We start from the raw sequence: 17,935 nt of genomic DNA, 5'->3' as shown, positions 1-17,935 counted from the left end.
TAAGGGGAGGGGAGGGGTTGCTGAGACGCTGTGGCAACAAGTCAGGCTGGAACGAGCCAGGCCCCGGGCCAGGCTGGTGTCTCACGGCTGCCCTGGACGACCACCACCGCAGGCTCTGACGCCGCGGGTCGGGGAGAGGCCCCTGGAAGGGACATCCGTGAACACCTCCAAAGCATCTCTTTGTTCTTGTAACCACACGGTGAATGTTTCTGAAAGCCAAACCCAGAGCTCAGCGTGATGGTTGAAAAGCGTCAACACTAGGTAATTTCATCGCCTCACCAACTTTTCTGTGAAAGGATTATTCTGGAAAGGACGGGCCTTGCAAACCTAGGCTGGGACAGGTGTGTGGTCTCTGACAAAACCCAGTGCCTGACGGCCCACATCCCACTGCCACGCCCTCGGCAGCCGAGGCAGCCCTCCCCCACACCGATCCGCCACAGCAGGTGCCCCAGAGCCCCGTGATGACCCCACGAGGGACAGCGACCGGCGCCACGCCAGGGGCACTGCATGGGGACCAGGGGAGGGAATTAGCTGTCCAAGGGGAGTACGATGTGCCACTTTGTCTTGCCAAAACCCTTCCTTTAGAGGTGCCTGGGGCCCCATGTCCCTAACGCACGGTAGCCGGGACACCCTCGAGGGTTTTGCCAAACGCATCGGTTCCGGTGATCTGACCAGAGTTGTGTAGATGGATGTGCTTCTTGAGCAACCAGGGGCCCACAGCTTGCAGAGGACCCTAACTGCCGGGCACCGCGAGAGGGGGCCGGGCTGCGGGAGCCCGGAGTGTGGGGTGCACGCTCCCTTCACCGACGCTGTGACCGATGGCATTTGCAAAGTGGCCACTGCAGTATTTCCAGGACCACGGGCTCCTCCATCACCTTGCCCTGCCCCACGCAGGGGGCGGGGGTCTGCTCCCCTCCCCAGAAGCCCAAGGGTCTCTGTGAACTCCGTGGGGATGGGGACACAGAAGAGCCATTGCTGGATTCCTAAGATCAGGACCTAAGGAGACATGGCTTCTCGTGGGAGTCAGGCCCTGGGCCCAGCGCAGCCGTCCAGCTACGGCCAAGGTGCCATTCTGGGGAGCCCCGGGGACCGAGTGGGCCGGACCCACCCAGCCAAGGCCCCAGACCCTAGGAGGGGCCCAGAGCCCTCGCTCACATGAGCGTGAGCAGGGCAGAGAGCCTCGCACCACAGGCCGAGGGCTCCAGGCACACCCACAGCCCAGCAGGCCCGGATTGGGACTTGGACGTGGTGCGGAGGCGTCCCCATCGAGGCCTAACACCGCAGGAAGCGGCAGCCTGGGGTGCACACTGTGGTTGTCCAAACACAGGGGCTGAGGGTTCACGGCCCCCTTGCACGGGCAGCACAGGGACCACAGGGTCTCTCAGCTACAGGGACATTTTCAGGTTAGGTGACCACCATGAACTCTGTCCCTGCACATCAGGCTTCTGTCTGTCCTCTAGGGTAGTAGCTTCCCTCTGACCATGGGCAGATGACCGTGACCGTGGCTGAAGCCAGAGGAAGACAGCGTCCCACCAGGGAGGCCACACTGCTGAGTGGACGGGACAAGGCCCAGGGCAGGGCCTCAGGCTATGGGTGGGTCAACCTGTGCCCACACCACACGCCCAGGTGAGAGCGGGGTTCCTGTGCCCTCCTTTGGGACCGCAGCCACCCCCCACAACCCACCCCCACACACTCAGGCCCTCTGAGACAGAAAGTACCCAGAAGAAAAGGGAACTTCAGGAAGCGTGTCACCGAGCCACCTAGTTTCAATCCTGTTCTTAGTCTTCCTACGGCTGCCTGGGGGCTAGGAAGGGGGCTATGGGCACAGAGCTCAGCCACAAGGAGCCACATGTGCCTGGGGCCAGAGCGGGGAGGGCCGAGGTGCTGGGGCCAGCCTTCCATCGTCCCAGCCCTTGGTGAGTAGGCTCCGCACAGAGAGAGGGCGGCGTGGGGGCAGCAGAAGCAGCACAGGAGCCAAGGAGAGACGGGGCCCCACGGAGGGGCCGGAGCAGCCAGCATGGGGGACACAGGCTGCCTGGGGGCCAGGGCACCGGCCAGGGCAGGGACGAGGGAAGCATGGGCAGGAGCGCCCACGCCAACATCGCTGGACGCACCGGACATGGCAACTGGGCCTTCAAGGAACATGATGGCCATGGTGGGCCTGAGGCCTGCCCTTTGCCATCTGTGCTGGGAGCCCAGGGCTGGGCTAGACTGCGCTACTGCAGGACCAAGGCCGACATGGACAGACAGGCCTAAGGTGAGGGCACAGGGAGAGGCCGGCCCAGCACAGGGGAAGAAGAGGACCCCAGATGGCCCGAGGGTCCTGTCCCGGACACTGGGGCTGGCTCTGGCCCCAGGCCAGGGTCAGAGGTGCTGGCCATGGGGTCCTGGACTGCAGCAGATGAGCAGGGACAGAGCACGAGGGGCTGGCAGGGGCTCCCGTGTGCTCTCCCCTGCACAGGGGCAGACGGTCAGGAGCCAAACCTGGGCTAAGGAGTCTGGGATGGGCAGCTGAGACCGGGGCAGCCCTAAGAACACACAGTAGTTGCGGGCTGAGTTCGCCTGTGGGGGAGAAGTTATGGGGCAGCAAGGGCAGAAAGCAGCAGTGGTGGAGTTTGTGTAGGTGAGCAGGGGCAGGGAGGCCAGGAGGGGGAGGGGCTGCCCCAGGAGCTCCCAAGGTGCACACAGAGCTGGTACAGGTGAGTAGCAGCAAGGGGCAGGGAAGCAGGGGTAGGGGGTGGGGGCAGGAGAGACAGGGCTACCCCAGGAGCTCAGGAGAGCCAGCAGAGCTTCTGAAGGTGAGCAGGGCCAGTGGGAGAGCAGAAAAGGCAGGGGGATAACAGAAGGGACAGGAGGCTTGCCCCAGGATCTCCCAGAGAGCACACAGAACTGGTACAGGTGAGCAGCGGCAGGGGGCAGGGCAGCAGGGGTCGGGGGGTGGGGGAAAGAGAATCAGGGCTGCCTAGGAGCTCAGGGGAGCAGGCAGATCTTAAAAGGTTGAGCAGGGGCAGGGAGAGGACAGGAGGGGCAGGGGGAGGGCATGACAGGCAGGGAGAGAGCAGAAGAAGCATGGGAGAACCAGAGGGACATGGGGCTGCCCCAGGAGCTCCCAGGAAGCACACAAAACTAGTACAGGGAGCAGGGGCAGGGGGCAGGGCAGGAGGGGCAAGGGGAGACCAGACAGGGAAGAGGGAGAGCAGAAGAGGCAGGGAGAGAGCAAGAGGGGCAGGGGGAGATCAGGAGAGGTGGGGAGAGAGCAGGAGGGGCAAGGGGAGAGCAGAGAACACACAGAGCTGGTCAGGTGAACAGGGGCAGGGGGCAGGGCAAGAGTGGCAGGGGGAGAGCAGGAGAGGCAGGGCTACCCCCAGGAGCTCAGGGGACCAGGCAGAGCTTGTGAGGATGGGTAGGGGGTTGGGAGGGAAGGAGGAGCAGGGGGAGAACAGGAGGGGCAGGGAAGAGCAGGAGGGGCAGGGGAGGGCAGGAGGGTAGGGGCAGGGCAGGCGGGACTGGGGGGAGGACAGGAGAGTCAGGGCTCCCCCAGGAGCTCAGGGGAGCCAGCAGAGCTTCTGCCGGTGAGCAGGGTTCCTGGGAGGGCAGCAGGGGCAGGGGGAGAGCAAGAGGGGTAAGGCTGCCCCAGGAGCTCCCTGGGAGCACACAGAGCTGGTACAGGTGAGCAGGGGCAGGGGGCAGGGCAGGAGGGGCAGGGTCGAGGGCAAGAGAGGCAGGACTGCCCCAGAGGCTCAGGGAGCAGGCAGAGCTTGTGAGGGTAAGCAGGGGCAGGGGACGGGCAGGAGATGCAGGGGGTTGCCTCAGGAACTCCCAGGGAGCACACAGAACTGGTACAGGTGAGCAGGGGCAGGGGGCAGGGCAGGAGGGGCAGGGGGAGGGCAGGAGGGCAGGAGCGAGGGCAGGACGGGCAGTGTTGTCCCCAGGAGCTCCCAGGGAGCACACAGAACTGGTACAGGTGAGCAGAGGCAGGGGAAGGACAGCAGGGGCAGGGGGGAGAGCAGAAGGGACAGGCAGCTGCCACAGGAGCTCCAGGGAGCACACAGAGCTGGTACAGGTGAGCAGGGGCAGGGGGCAAGGCAGGAGGGGCAGGGGGGAGGGCAGGAGAGGCAAGGTTGCCCCAGGAGCTCAAGGGAGCAGGCAGAGCTTGTGAGGGTAGGCAGGGGGGTTGGAGAGCAGGAGGAGCAGGGGAGACCAGGAGGGGCAGGGGGAGGGCAGGAGGGTAGTGGCATGGCAGGAAGGGCAGGGGGAGGAAAGGAGAGGCAGGGCTGCCCCAGGAGCTCGGGAGAGCCAGCAGAGCTTGTGGAGTTTAGCAGGGGCAGCAGGGTGAGGTCAGGAGGGGCAGGAGGACAGCAGAAGGGACAGACAGCTGCCCCAGGAGCTCCTGGGGGCACACAGAGCTGGTACAGGTGAGCAGGGGCAGGGGGCAGGGCAGGAAGGGCAGGGGGAGGAAAGGAGAGGCAGGGCTGCCCCAGGAGCTCGGGAGAGCCAGCAGAGCTTGTGGAGGTCAGCAGGAGCAGCAGGGTGAGGTCAGGAAGGGCAGGGGGAGAGCAGAAGGGACAGACAGCTGCCCCAGGAACTCCTGGGGGCACACAGAGCTCGTACAGGTGAGCAGAGGCAGGTGGCAGGGCAGGAAGGGCAGGGGGGAGGGCAGGAGAGGCAAGGTTGCCCCAGGAGCTCAGGGGAGCAAGCAGAGCTTGTGAGGGTAGGCAGGGGGTTGGAGAGCAGGAGAAGCAGGGGAGACCAGGAGGGGCAGGGGGAGGGCAGGAGGGTAGTGGCATGGCAGGAGGGGTGGGGGGAGGAAAGGAGAGACAAGGCTGCCCCAGGAGCTCGGGAGAGCCAGCAGAGCTTGTGGAGGTCAGCAGAGGCAGCAGGGTTAGGTCAGGAGGGGCAGAAGGACAGGAGAAGGGACAGACAGCTGCCCCAGGAGCTCCTGGAGGCACACAGAGCTGGTACAAGTGAGCAGCGGCAGGGGGCAGGGCAGTAGGGACAGGGGGCTGGGCAGGAGGGGCAGGGCCACCCACAGGAGTTCAGGGAGCAGGCAGAGCTTATGAGGGTGAGTAGGGGATTGGGAGGGCAGGAGGGGCAGGGGGAGAGCAGAAGGCACAGGCACTGCCCCATGAGCTCCCAGGGAGCATAAAGAGCTGGTACAGGTGAGCAGGTGCATGGGCAGGGCAGGAGGGGCAGGGGAAGAGCAGGAGAGGTAGGGGGCTACCCCAGGAGCTCCCAGGGAGCACACAGAGCTGGTACAGGTGAGCAGGGGCAGGGGGCAAGGCAGGAGGGGCAGGGGGGAGGGCAGGAGAGGCAAGGTTGCCCCAGGAGCCCAAGGGAACAGGCAGAGCTTGTGAGGGTAGGCAGGGGGGTGGAGAGCAGGAGGAGCAGGGGAGACCAGGAGGGGCAGGGGGATGGCAGGAGTGTAGTGGCATGGCAGGAAGGGCAGGGGTAGAAGAGGAGAGGCAGTCTGCCCCAGGAGCTCAGGAGAGCCAGCAGAGCTTGTGGAGGTTAGCAGGGGCAGCAGGGTGAGGTCAGGAGGGGCAGGAGGACAGCAGAAGGGACAGACAGCTGCCCCAGGAGCTCCTGGGGGCACACAGAGCTGGTACAGGTGAGCAGGGGCAGGGGGCAGGGCAGTAGGGACAGGGAGCTGGGCAGGAGGGGCAGGGCTACCCCCAGGAGTTCAGGGGAGCAGGCAGAGTTTATGAGGGTGAGTAGGGGAGGGGAGGGCAGGAGGGGCAGGGGGAGGGCATAGGAGGCAGGGGGAGAGCAGAAGAGGCAAGGGAAGAATAGAAGGGATAGAGGGTTGCCCCACGAGCTCCCAGGCAGCACACAAAACTGGCATAGGGAGCAGGGGCAGGGGGCAGGGTAGGAGGGGCAGGGGGAGAACGGGGGGGAGGGGGAGAGCAGAAGGGGTAGGGAGAGAGCAAGAGGGGCAGAAGGAGAGCAGGAGGGGTTGAAAGAGAGCAGGATGGGCAAGGGGAGAGCAGGAGGGACAGGGTTGACCCAGGAGTTCCCAGGGAGCACACAGAGGTAGTACAGGTGAGCAGGGGCAGGGGGCAGGGCAAGAGGGGCAGGTGGAGGGCAGGAGGGGCAGGATTGTCCCAGGAGCTCAGGGGAGCAGGCAGAGCTTGTGAGGGTGAGCAGAGGCGGGGGGACGGCAAGAGGGGCAGGGGCTGCTGTGGGGCAGGGTTGCTTCCGACAAGCTGTAGGCAGGAGGACACAGTGACCCTGGACTGTCCCCAGGGACCTGAGCTGAGAGAGCTTCCTGCAGCAGGCAGGGTTCTGGTGAGGTCTGGAGTCTGCAGGGGCTCGGGGGTGGGAGTTCTGGCCAGGAGGTGCTGAGGGCGGCAGGGCAGGGGGAGGTTAGGAGTGCTGCAGGGCAGGGGAGCTGAGGCCTGAACTGGCAGGACCAGGTCTCAGACATGCAGAGGCATGAAGCTAGAAGGATCCAAGGCCTGGGCTCAGCATGAGGGGCCAGGCAAAGGGGTGGGGGCAGGTGGAGGAGCTCCTAGGAGAAGGTGAACCAATGGGGAACACAGACTGCTCAGAGCTACCACCAGGCCAGGAGCTCAGGGCAGCAAGTGAGCTTGTGCAGGTGAGCAGGGGCAGGGGAAGGAAGGAGTGAAAAGGGAGAGGACAAGAGAGGCAGGGATATCCCCAGGAGTTCTGGGGAGCAGGCAGAGGTTATGACAGTGGGCAGGGGGTTGGGAGGGCAGGAAGAGCAGGGGGAAAGCAGGAGGGGCAGGGAGAGGGCAGGAGAAGCAGGGCTGCACCAGGAGCTCAGCAGGAGGGGCAGGGAGAGGGCAGGAGAGGCAGGGCTGCACCAGGAGCTCAGGGGAGCAGGCAGGGGATGTGAGGGTGAGCAGGGGCAAGGGGGAGGCAGGAGGGGCAAGGGCTGCCCCAGGAGCCTCAGGGGTGAAGGGCAGAAGGACTGAGCTAAGAGCAGCCCTGGACTAGGTGGGAGCTGAGCGGTACGGCACACAGAGACCACGAGGGCGGGGCCCAGGTGAGCCTCCCTGGACACGGGAGGGCGTGAGCCGCCCGAGGCCCGGTGGACAAGGTAGGGGGGAGAGGCGAGCCTGGGTAGGAAGGTCTCTGGGGCTGAAGGGACAGCGCTGGCCACAATCTTAGGCTCAGGGGCGCTGACCCCGCTCTGGAGGCTCGTGCGGATGGGGGACAGAAGGCTGGACATGACAAAGCCAGGAGGGGTGGCTCAGGGCAGTGGACCCGGTGCAGGGAAGGAGGGGTTGCTGGGAGTTTGAGGCAGGGCCGCCAGCCTGGAGTGTGGGTGGCAGGGGAGGCCAGGCAGGGCCATCAGACTTAGCAGAGGGGTCGGGTCTGGCTGGGGACGTGGGGTCTGAGGTGCTGGCACCGTGCACGAGAGGACAGCCAGGGCGGGGCAAGGCTCCCACCGGCACTGAGGGGCAGGCAGGCTCAGGAAAGACCTCGGCTGAAAGAGGGCTCTGGGGACAGGGAGGAGCTGGACAGGCCCCAGGGCACGGGCACTGGGTGAGCCCAGGAAGGCCTGAGAGGGGCTCAGGGCAGGGCCGGGATCCGGCGCCCGGGCGCTTTAGCTGCAGAGCTGACCCAGAAGATGTGAGGCCTGGAGGGCAGACAGCAGGCCACGACGGGGACTCCGGGCTGAGGGGCACGGGCAGCGGGTGGCAGAGGCCTGCTGTGTTCAAGAAAGGTCCCGCTGGCCCAGGGCAGATCCAGGCTGGGACAACAGGGCAGTGGGCTCAGGGCCTCAGCAGAGGCCCGTTGGGAGCAGGGGCCACCGGTCAGAGCTCAGACGGATGGCTCGGTCAGGCCGAGCACCCACAGGAAGCCCGAGTGGGGACCCAGGGGCTGGGCCCAGGAGACTCTAATCCAGCAGGCGGTCACCCAGCACCGACCGGGCCCACGGGGCCAGCACGTGCAGCCGCAGAAACACGAGGCCCTGGGGCGGCAGAGAGCTACGCCGGGCGGCTGGTCTGCAGACTGCCTGGAGGGCCACCCCAAGCCCGGGCACCTGATACCCTGCCCGGACCCTCCCAGGAGCGAGACCCTTGTGGTCACACGGCCTCCTCTCTTGCAGCCTCCACCACGGCCCCGTCGGTGTTCCCACTGGCCCCCAGCTGCGGGACCACATCTGGCTCCACCGTGGCCCTGGCCTGCCTGGTGTTAGGCTACTTCCCTGAGCCGGTGACCGTGTCCTGGAACTCCGGCGCCCTGACCAGCGGTGTGCACACCTTCCCGTCCGTCCTGCAGGCCTCGGGGCTCTACTCTCTCAGCAGCATGGTGACAGTGCCCTCCAGCAGGTGGCTCAGTGAGACCTTCACCTGCAACGTGGCCCACCCGCCCAGCAGCACCAAGGTGGACAAGACCGGTAAGAGGGTGTCCACTGGGAGACAGGCCAGGTCAGCTGGTCCACCTGGACCCCGGGGCACAGGAGAGGCACCTCTGTCCCCCAAGCTCGGGGAGGAGGGCCTCTGGGCCTGGCTGCCTGGTCCAGTGTGAGCACAGGCTGCACACCCCCACCATACTTCATCTCCACTGCAGGCACCAGTCTGGGGACGCCCCCCTGACCTGCCCTGACCTAGCCCACCCCAAGAGCTGTCCCCACCCCTGGCCCCCACTAACCTCCAGTCTGGTCTCTCTGCAGTGCCCAAACCCTGCAAGTGTCCCAAATGCCCAGGTGAGTCAGCAGGGCACCGCCATGCACAGCAAGGCCATGGCCCGCATCCAGGAACTGCCTGGTGGGGGGAATGTTCAAGAGGAGCCCCCCCAAATGCTGACCCCCTGCATTGTGTCTCCCACACCAGTTCCTGAGATTCCTGGGGGACCGTCCGTCTTCATCTTCCCCCCAAAACCCAAGGACACCCTCTCGATTTCCCGGACGCCCGAGGTCACGTGCTTGGTGGTGGACTTGGGCCCAGATGACTCCAATGTCCAGATCACATGGTTTGTGGATAACACCGAGATGCACACAGCCAAGACGAGGCCGCGTGAGGAGCAGTTCAACAGCACCTTCCATGTGGTCAGTGTCCTCCCCATCCTGCACCAGGACTGGCTCAAGGGGAAGGAGTTCAAGTGCAAGGTCAACAGCAAAGCCCTCCCCTCCCCCATCGAGAGGACCATCTCCAAGGCCAAAGGTGGGCAACAGGACAGATGGGGCACAGGGAGGTCGAGTGGGGCCTGGCGGACCCAGGCCAGCCCTCCACCCTGGGAGTGACCATCTGTGCTGACCTCTGACCCCACAGGAGAGCCCCACGAGCCCCAGGTGTACGTCCTGCCTCCAGCCCAGGAGGAGCTCAGCAGGAACAAAGTCAGTGTGACCTGCCTGATCGAAGGCTTCTACCCGCCTGACATTGCCGTCGAGTGGGAGATCACCGGACAGCCGGAGCCAGAGAACAACTACCGGACGACCCCGCCCCAGCTGGACAGCGACGGGACCTACTTCCTGTACAGCAGGCTCTTGGTGGACAAGTCCCGCTGGCAGAGGGGAAACACCTACACCTGCTCGGTGTCACACGAAGCTCTGCACAGCCACCACACACAGAAATCCCTCACCCAGTCTCCGGGTAAATGAGCAGCGCGCCCGGCCCCCCAGCAGGCCCCCGCGGGCTCTGAGCGCCCACCCCTGTGTACATCACCCCCCGGGCAGGCACCCTGCGTGAAATAAAGCACCCAGCACTGCCCTGGGACCTGTGACACTGTCGTGCGTCTTTCCGAGGCAGAGCTCAGGACACCCAGGCCTCTGGGAGGTGCGGGCAGGCCAGGCTCCGAGGCTCAGGGGTCACCATTCACGGGAGAGCGCGGGTCCCACCAGGGGCCGGGACCTGAGTGGGCAGGTCTGCACAGGCGGCCAAAACTCATGGCCGGGAGCCGCCTGGGACAGAGAGAGGGCTTGGCCAGGGGCTACTCAAGGCCGGAGGGGGGCGACAGGGAACGGAGAAGCCCTCCAGAGCCCCTCAGGGAACGGGCTTTCCCACGTCTGGACCCGCCCAAGCTGTGGGACGCTGGCCTGTCCTCTTCCGCTGCTCCCCCCGTCCCCTGGACCTCTTGAGAGCTCTGAGTTGTAGCTCTGTGCCAGTGCAGTAGCCAGGCCTGACCCATGCTGTGAGGACAGGCCCTCACCCTCCCTCAGATGAGGCGGCCCCTCCTGACTTCATCCTGCCTGGGGCCAGGCCTGTCCACTCGTGGGGACACTCACCCCGGTGCCCCAAACGGGCAGAGGCAAGCAGTCCTGAGTGCCCAGGGGAGGGACCATCCCAGACACCCACAGGGACGCTGAAAACAAGCCCCTCCCACTGAGCAGGGCCACCTTCACAAACACACACACACACACGCACACACGCACACCTGACCCACCGGGCCTCACACGGGACAATGTGCCAGGGCCCAGACCGGAACCAGGCTTGGGAACCCTCACCGTGGACCCCAGCCTGGTCCCCACCCCCTCCCACACCCATCGGCTGCTCAGCAGCCCATCCACACGCCGACCACGCTGACCAGCCCTTCTTCTCCCCAGGACACTGGGTCCCCTCCCAACACACACCAAAACCCCCACCCCCAGCTGGCCTGACACTCGCACCCACTCGTTCGCTAGGGTCACTCCCTGCCACCCTCTCGACCCTTCCCTGGGCTCTGCTGACCCTCCCACCCTCTGGGCCGGGTCCCCAGGAGAACGGGTGTGGTGGTCAGGCTGCCTTCCCCCCAGACAGCCCCAGCACAGCGCAGAGCAGAGAGGGAGCGCGTCCCCACGGGCCGGGCCCAGGCGGGAGGATGGGGGCACCGAGGCCGGTGCCCTGAGGCTACGGAGGGCCGCGACCGTCACCCCGGGAACCACTCCTATGGGCAGGCATGGCACTGACCGCTCCCTTCCTGTCCAGAGCTGCTCCTGGACGACAGCTGTGCGGAGGACCAGGACGGGGAGCTGGATGGGCTGTGGACCACCATCTCCATCTTCATCACGCTCTTCCTGCTCAGCGTGTGCTACAGCGCCACTGTCACCCTCTTCAAGGTGGGTGTCCCCGCACCGTCCCGCACTGTGGCCCGCTGTCCCAGCGCTGGGGACCCGCTGGAACCATGCCATCCCCACACTGACTCGACGCTGACCCCATGTTGCCCCCACGCTGACCCCACGCTGACCCTGTGCTGACCCCACGCTGCCCACAGGCTACCCCCACGCTGCCCCCACACTGGGGACCCACTAGAACCACGCTATGCCCACACTGACCAGACGCTGACCTCATGCTGCCCCCACACTGACCCCACGCAGACCCCACCCTGCCCCCACAGACTCCACGCTGCCCCCACACTGACCCCACGCTGACCCCACTCTGTCCCCACACTGACTCCACGCTGCTCCCACACTGCCCCCACGCTGACCCTGTGCTGACCCCACGCTGCCCCCAGGCTACCCCCACACTGGGGACCCACTGGAACCACGCTATCCCCACACTGACCAGACACTGACCTCATGCTGCCCCCACACTGACCCCACCATGACCCCATGCTGTCCCCACTGTGACCCAATGCTGCCCCCACGCTGACCCCACGCAGACCCCACCCTGCCCCCACATTGACTCCACGCTGCCCCCACACTGACCCCACACTGCCCCCACGCTGACCCCGTGCTGACCCCACACTGTCCCCTAGCTACCCCCACGCTGCCCCCACACTGGGGACCCACTAGAACCACGCTATGCCCACACTGACCAGACACTGACCTCATGCTGCCCCCACACTGACCCCAGGCAGACCCCACCCTGCCCCCACAGACTCCACGCTGCCCCCACACTGACCCCACGCTGACCCCATGCTGCCCCCACACTGACCCCACGCAGACCCCACCCTGCCCCCACAGACTCCACGCTGCTCCCACACTGACCCCACGCTGACCCCATGCTGCCCCCACACTGACCCCACGCAGACCCCACCCTGCCCCCACAGACTCCACGCTGCTCCCACACTGACCCCACGCTGACCCCATGCTGCCCCCACACTGACCCCACGCAGACCCCACCCTGCCCCCACAGACTCCACACTGCTCCCACACTGCCCCCACGCTGACCCTGTGCTGACCCCACACTGACCCCACACTGGGGACTCACTGGAACCACGCTATCCCCACACTGACCAGACACTGACGTCATGCTGCCCCACACTGGCCCCACCATGACCCCACGCTGTCCCCACTGTGACCCAACACTGTCCCCACACTAACCCCACGCTGCCCCCACACTGCCCCCAGGCTACCCCACACTGACCCCATGCAGACCCCACCCTGCCCCCACAGACTCCACGCTGCCTCCACACTGACCCCACGCTGCCACCACACTGCCCCCAGGCTACCCCCACACTGACCCCACGCAGACCTCACCCTGTCCCCACAAACTCCACGCTGCCCCCAGACTGACCCCATGCTGACCCCACATTGACCCCGTGCTGACCCCACAATGCCACCAGGCTACCCCAATGCTGACCCCACGCTACCCCCACACTGGGGACCCACTGGAACCACGCTATCCCCACACTGACCAGACACTGACCTCATGCTGCCCCACACTGGCCCCACCATGACCCCACGCTGTCCCCACTGTGACCCAATGCTGTCCCCACACTAACCCCACGCTGCCCCCACACTGCCCCCAAGCTACCCCACACTGACTCCACGCAGACCCCACCCTGCCCCCACAGACTCCACGCTGCCCCCACACTGACCCCACGCTGCCCCCACACTGCCCCCAGGCTACCCCCACACTGACCCCACACAGACCTCACCCTGTCCCCACAAACTCCACGCTGCCCCCAGACTGACCCCATGCTGACCCCACATTGACCCCGTGCTGACCCCACAATGCCACCAGGCTACCCCAATGCTGACCCCACGCTACCCCCACACTGGGGACCCACTGGAACCACGCTATCCCCACACTGACCAGACGCTGACCTCATGCTGCCCCCACACTGACCCCACCATGACCCCACGCTGTCCCCACTGTGACCCAATGCTGTCCCCACACGGACCCCATACTGACCCCATGCTGTGGACCCACTGTCACCATGCTGTCTCCCCTGTGACCCCACACTGACCCCATGCTGTCCTGCCTGTGACCCCCATGCTGACCCCAGCCTTTCCCCATGCTATTCTCATGCTGTCCCCGCATTGACACCAGGCAGTCCCCACACTGACCCTACACTGTCCCCACACTAACCGCATGCTATCCCCACGCTGACCTCGTGCTGCCCTCACACTGACCCCGTACTATGGACCCACTGTCAACATGCTGTCTCCCCTGTCACCCCATACTGACCCGATGATGTGGACCCACTGTCACCATGCTGACCCACTGTGACCCCATACTTTCCCCATGCTGTCCCCATGCTATTCCCTAGCTGTCCCTGCAGTGACCCCACGCTGTCCCCACACTGACCCCATGCTGACCTCACACTGTCCCCACACTAACCCCATACTGTCCCCACCGTGACCCGATGCTGACCTCACACTGACCCCACGCTGACCTATGCTGTAGACCCACTGTCCTCATCATGCTGACCCCACACTGACCCCACAGTGACCCAATGCTGTCCCCACACTGTCCCTACAGTGACCCCTTACAGAACCCACGTTGACCTCAAGCTGTGGACCCACTATGACCATGCTGTCCCCACGCTGCTCCCAAACGGACCCCAGGCTGTTCCCACACTGACTCCCACGCTATTCCCTCTGTCCCCTCCCAGTCCCCATGCCATCCCCATAAGACTCCCTCCCACTCAAGTGGTCCCGGGGAGGGGGGCACCAGGATGGGGGACTGTCCTCAAGGGTCCCAACCACGTCACCTCCTGCCCTCCTGCTGCAGGTGAAGTGGATCTTCTCCTCGGTGGGGGAGCTGAAGCGCACGATCGTCCCCGACTACAGGAACATGATCGGGCAGGGGGCCTAGGGCCAGCCGTCCTGGGCGGGTGTCAGCGCTGCCCCAACCCTGCGCAGGATCCCGGTGCATCAGCCCGCTGCCAGGCCTGCTCTCCCGCCCTCTGACCTCGCCACCCTCTGACCTCACAGCCACCCTGGGCCTGCGCCCTCGCCCTCTGGCCTCGCGGCCCCTGAGAGCTGCATCCTGCGCCCTGAACCCCCGTTTGGAGAATCGCGTGGACGGCAGGTTGTGCCCCAACCTGAGCTGGTGGACGCCCGCTGGCCCCTCCACGGCGGCCGCCAGGCTACCGCTGTGGCCGCGCACGGGCAGCGGGCACGCTCATCCTGGAGGAGGCGGGCGGCTGGCGATCCCAGTGTCTGTCTGGCAGGGACCGGCCTCTGTGCGAACCCCGTCCAGGCCAGGCTCCAGGACGCAGGGTTTCCCCAGAGCAGCCACGTCGGCCCAGATCCTGAGGAAGCTTCCGACGTGTCACTAACGGTCAGTCAGATCTTCTGCTCGGGAGGAGACCGCGCAGACAAGGGCCTGGGCCTGTGGCCGCTGCAGGAGCCCCGTGGATGCCGGGGACAGAGTGACATCCAGCCAGACAGGCCTCCTGCAGAGGGGTCTGGTGACCTGGTCCCCGGGCCAGTGGGACACAGCCTCGGTGGACACAGGTGGAAGGTGCCAGGAGGCCAGGGCGGCAGGCCCAGCCCGCCCCACCCTGTGGCCGGGGCCTGAGTCCCAACAGGCTCACGCGGGGGGTGGGAGAGAGAGATAAGCCCACGGCCGGGCGGACCCCCAGGACTGGCTCTCCGCCCTGTCTTTGGGTGGGTGCCAAGTCGGGGCCCCCACGTGGGAAGAGATGGCCACGCAGGGGAGGAGGAGCAGAGCCCCCAGCCCCAGGGACATAGAGCCCGGGGGTCCCATATGGGAAAGCCACTGCTGAAGCTTGGCTAGCTTGTTTTATTCTTTTAAATGTCTGGAGCTCCTTGATTTCCTTTAGCATTTCTTTTTCTTTTCTTTTTTTTTTCTTTTTTAATGACAATAAAATATCCTTAAAAACTCCATAACCGGCTGGGAAAGTCTTCCTCTGTTGACGCGCCCCGTGAAATCCACAGACTGGCCGTGCCGTGTGTCGGTCCCTCCAGCCGTGGGAGCAGGACCCCCGGCCGCTGGGGTTCCCGGGGGGTGAGGTGCGCCGCAGGCGCGAGGGGTCACGTGACGCCTTGTGGGGCGCAGGGGGAGCATCCTGACCTGGCCAAGGGCACCGCAAGAGGCACCTATTGGGTGTGTATTAGCACGGGCTGCTAGCAAAGCACGACGGTCCCGTGGTGTGGACAACGTGCACTGATGTTTCCACGATTCTGGAAGCTAGCAGGCAGACCCGGGTGTCATGGGGCTGGTGGCCCCTCAGCATGTAGACGCCGTGTCCTCACACATCCGGCCCGCTATGCGTGTCTGTGCCCCGACCTCCTCTTACCAGGGGAGGAGTGAGTCCATGGTGAGGACCGGTCACACTGGATCAGGACTCACCCTAGTGACCTCGCTTTAACCTATTACCTCTCGAAAGACCCCATCTCCCAATACAGTCACATTCTGGGGTCCTGGCGGTCAGGGCTCAAGATTTGAATTTGGGGAACGCATTTCAGGAGAGTTGGGTCCAGGTGGGAGCACCAGTGAAGGCCAGGTCGGGTGAGGCCCGGGGGGACAGCACTGTCCCAGGTAAGCGAAGCTGGACACCAGCCCAAGGGGTCAGGACACTCAGTCGGGGGGAGGCCCAGCGAGAACACCACCACCCGGGGGTGGGGGTGGGGTGGCGGTGGGGGTGGGGTGGGGGGCAGAAAAGACCAAGTTCTACAGGAAGAATGCCAAGTGGGGGCGGGCAGTCCATTGGCGTCAGGGGGCCGTGGGGTCCCTGGCCAGCAGCGATGGAGTCGGGATTCTGTCCTTGCAGTGCCTGGGGGTCTCGGGTCCTGGAGGTGCCCCGGGTTGTAGGAGACACGTGCACCTCGAGGGCAGAGGCGGGACCACACCTGCCAGCCCTTCCCAGTAAGGGCCCTGGGAAGGGAGGCCAGCCCGAGGGGCTGCGGTCTTCTGGGGACGCAGTGGGAGAGGGGAGTGGGCTCTGAGTGTGCAGGTCAACAGCCCAGGCCGAGGCCCAGGGCGGGCAGAGAGTCGTGGCCAGCGCGGCCACGGTGCCTCAGGACCGCTCAGGGAGCACCTCCCACCTCCCCGTGGGCAGGGGCTGCCTCACCAGTGGGGGCCGCACCAAATACAGGGCGGCCGTGGGGAGAACGCCCCGGCCCCCAGGGGTCCTGGGGGCTCCAGGCGACCACACCATCCACACGGCTTGCCCAGCACCCCCTCCCTCTCGGTCCCCGGGCCGGGGCCCCCGCTCCATCCCCTGGACCAGAGATCGGTCTCCATCCTTCCCACCCTCCCACCGGAACGCCGGGGTCTTCGGCAGCTGGTTGACCCCATGGCCTCCGCGGGAACACGGGGCATGACCGGACCCTCCGCTCTCAGGGCAGGAACGCCGGCTCTTTGAGAGCAATCTCCCAGCAGGCCCTGAGGCCCCCGCCTGTGGCCTTCCAATAACGCCATACACGTGGGCCCCCCCTCCACGTTCCCCCGGGGACCCACACACACCTACGTGCCTCCCCATGCAACCCCTCAGACCCCCTAAGGTCCTGCGGGCTGCTCCTGGGTGAGCCCTGAGGTCGGCCTCCTGCTGCCTGCCGCTCCTCAGGGGCCCCCTCCCCTGGGCTTCCGCTCAGACACAGGCCTGTGCGCATCTCCCTTTGCCCGTGTTCACACCTCCACCTGTACCTCACACACACACGGACCAGCGGGCCGGCCTCGCTCCTGCTCCTGGGACCCACCTGGTCCCGCCCTCCTCCCACTCGCACTGGGAGGGAACCAGCCGGCGCCTGAACCCTGTCCCCACGGGGGGCCCAAGACGCACAGACGTCAGCGTGGGTGGCGGCGGGAAGGGGAGGATGCGACTGTGTCCCCACATTGCGTGTGTTGGAATCCTAGCTCTAAGTGTCATGGTGTTAGGAGGCGGGGCTTTGGGGCACCAGAGGTCGTCAGGGTGGAGCCCCCACGACTGGGGTTAGCGCCCTTATGAAAAAGCGAGCTGCCTCCCCGCTTCCGGCACGTGAAGGGGCAGAGAGAAGACGCCGTCCGTGAGCCAGGCAGCGGGGACCCCCCAGACGCCACGCCTGCTGGTACCCGATGTGGGCATCCAGCCTCCACACCCGTGAGGAGTGTCTGCGGTCTCTGTCGGGCCAGCCGGACGGCTGGACAGGAGCCACCTGGACGGGCGGACCTGGAGGAACGGGGTCCCCCAGGCCCCCTGGCCCAACCCCCTACCCCCGGGACCCGGGTCGGCCGGCCATCAGCGGGGTACAGGGCCACGAGACCGCCCCCAGGGGCTGCTGAAGCCCCAGCCTGCCTGGGGCAGGCACATCAGCCCCGGGCTCCCGGACCACACGCAGCAGGCAGTGGACTATTAGAGGCCCCCCACATGGCGGCTCGGTCACTGCACAGGGGAGGGCCCCCTACACCCCCTACACCCCACGCTCAGACACTGCCCGGGGAACCAGGGCATCTGAGTCTGCAGGGAGCTGGGCCGGCAGAGACACGCCCAGAGCCTCAGAGGCGCCCGAGCCCCGCCCACCCCGCTGCCTGAGCTGCCGCACCCGGCGCCCCATCCGCAGGCACTCGGGTGCTGACCGCCCGGTCCCTCGGGGGAGTCATCTTTTTCTTTTTAGAGGGAGAGAGTGTGCAGGGGGAGGGACAGAGACAGAGACAGAGAGGATCCCAAGCAGGCCCCACACTCAGCACAGAGCCCCAGGCAGGGCTCGATCCCGGGACCCGCCATCAGACCTGAGCCGAAAGTAAGAGTCAGACACTCATCCCAGTGAGCCGTCCAGGCGCCCCCTGTAAGGAGTGATCTTTTGGTGCATTTCAAAGTCTTGCAAAATATTTCCTGTAAACAAATTTCGCTCTCAGAGTATCCAGAATGTGCA

General features: G+C 65.7%; 1 protein-coding gene and 1 gene segment (V, D, J or C); both read left to right on the top strand.

Moving 5' to 3' along the window:
• LOC122222684 overlaps positions 1-17,935 on the top strand; it is a 171,637-nt gene that overhangs the window by 99,127 nt on the left and 54,575 nt on the right. The window lies entirely within an intron of this gene.
• LOC122223217 lies at positions 1,835-13,946 on the top strand. The segment is given in 7 exon segments: positions 1,835-1,916; positions 8,078-8,368; positions 8,645-8,677; positions 8,805-9,134; positions 9,243-9,563; positions 10,875-11,005; positions 13,848-13,946. Coding segments are annotated over 7 exon segments (1,257 nt in total).

Source organism: Panthera leo, chromosome B3 (genome assembly GCF_018350215.1).
Source record: "Panthera leo isolate Ple1 chromosome B3, P.leo_Ple1_pat1.1, whole genome shotgun sequence".
Taxonomy (NCBI): domain Eukaryota; kingdom Metazoa; phylum Chordata; class Mammalia; order Carnivora; family Felidae; genus Panthera; species Panthera leo.
Note: the sequence above shows the minus strand (reverse complement) of the source record. Positions and strands in the feature narration are given on the sequence as shown.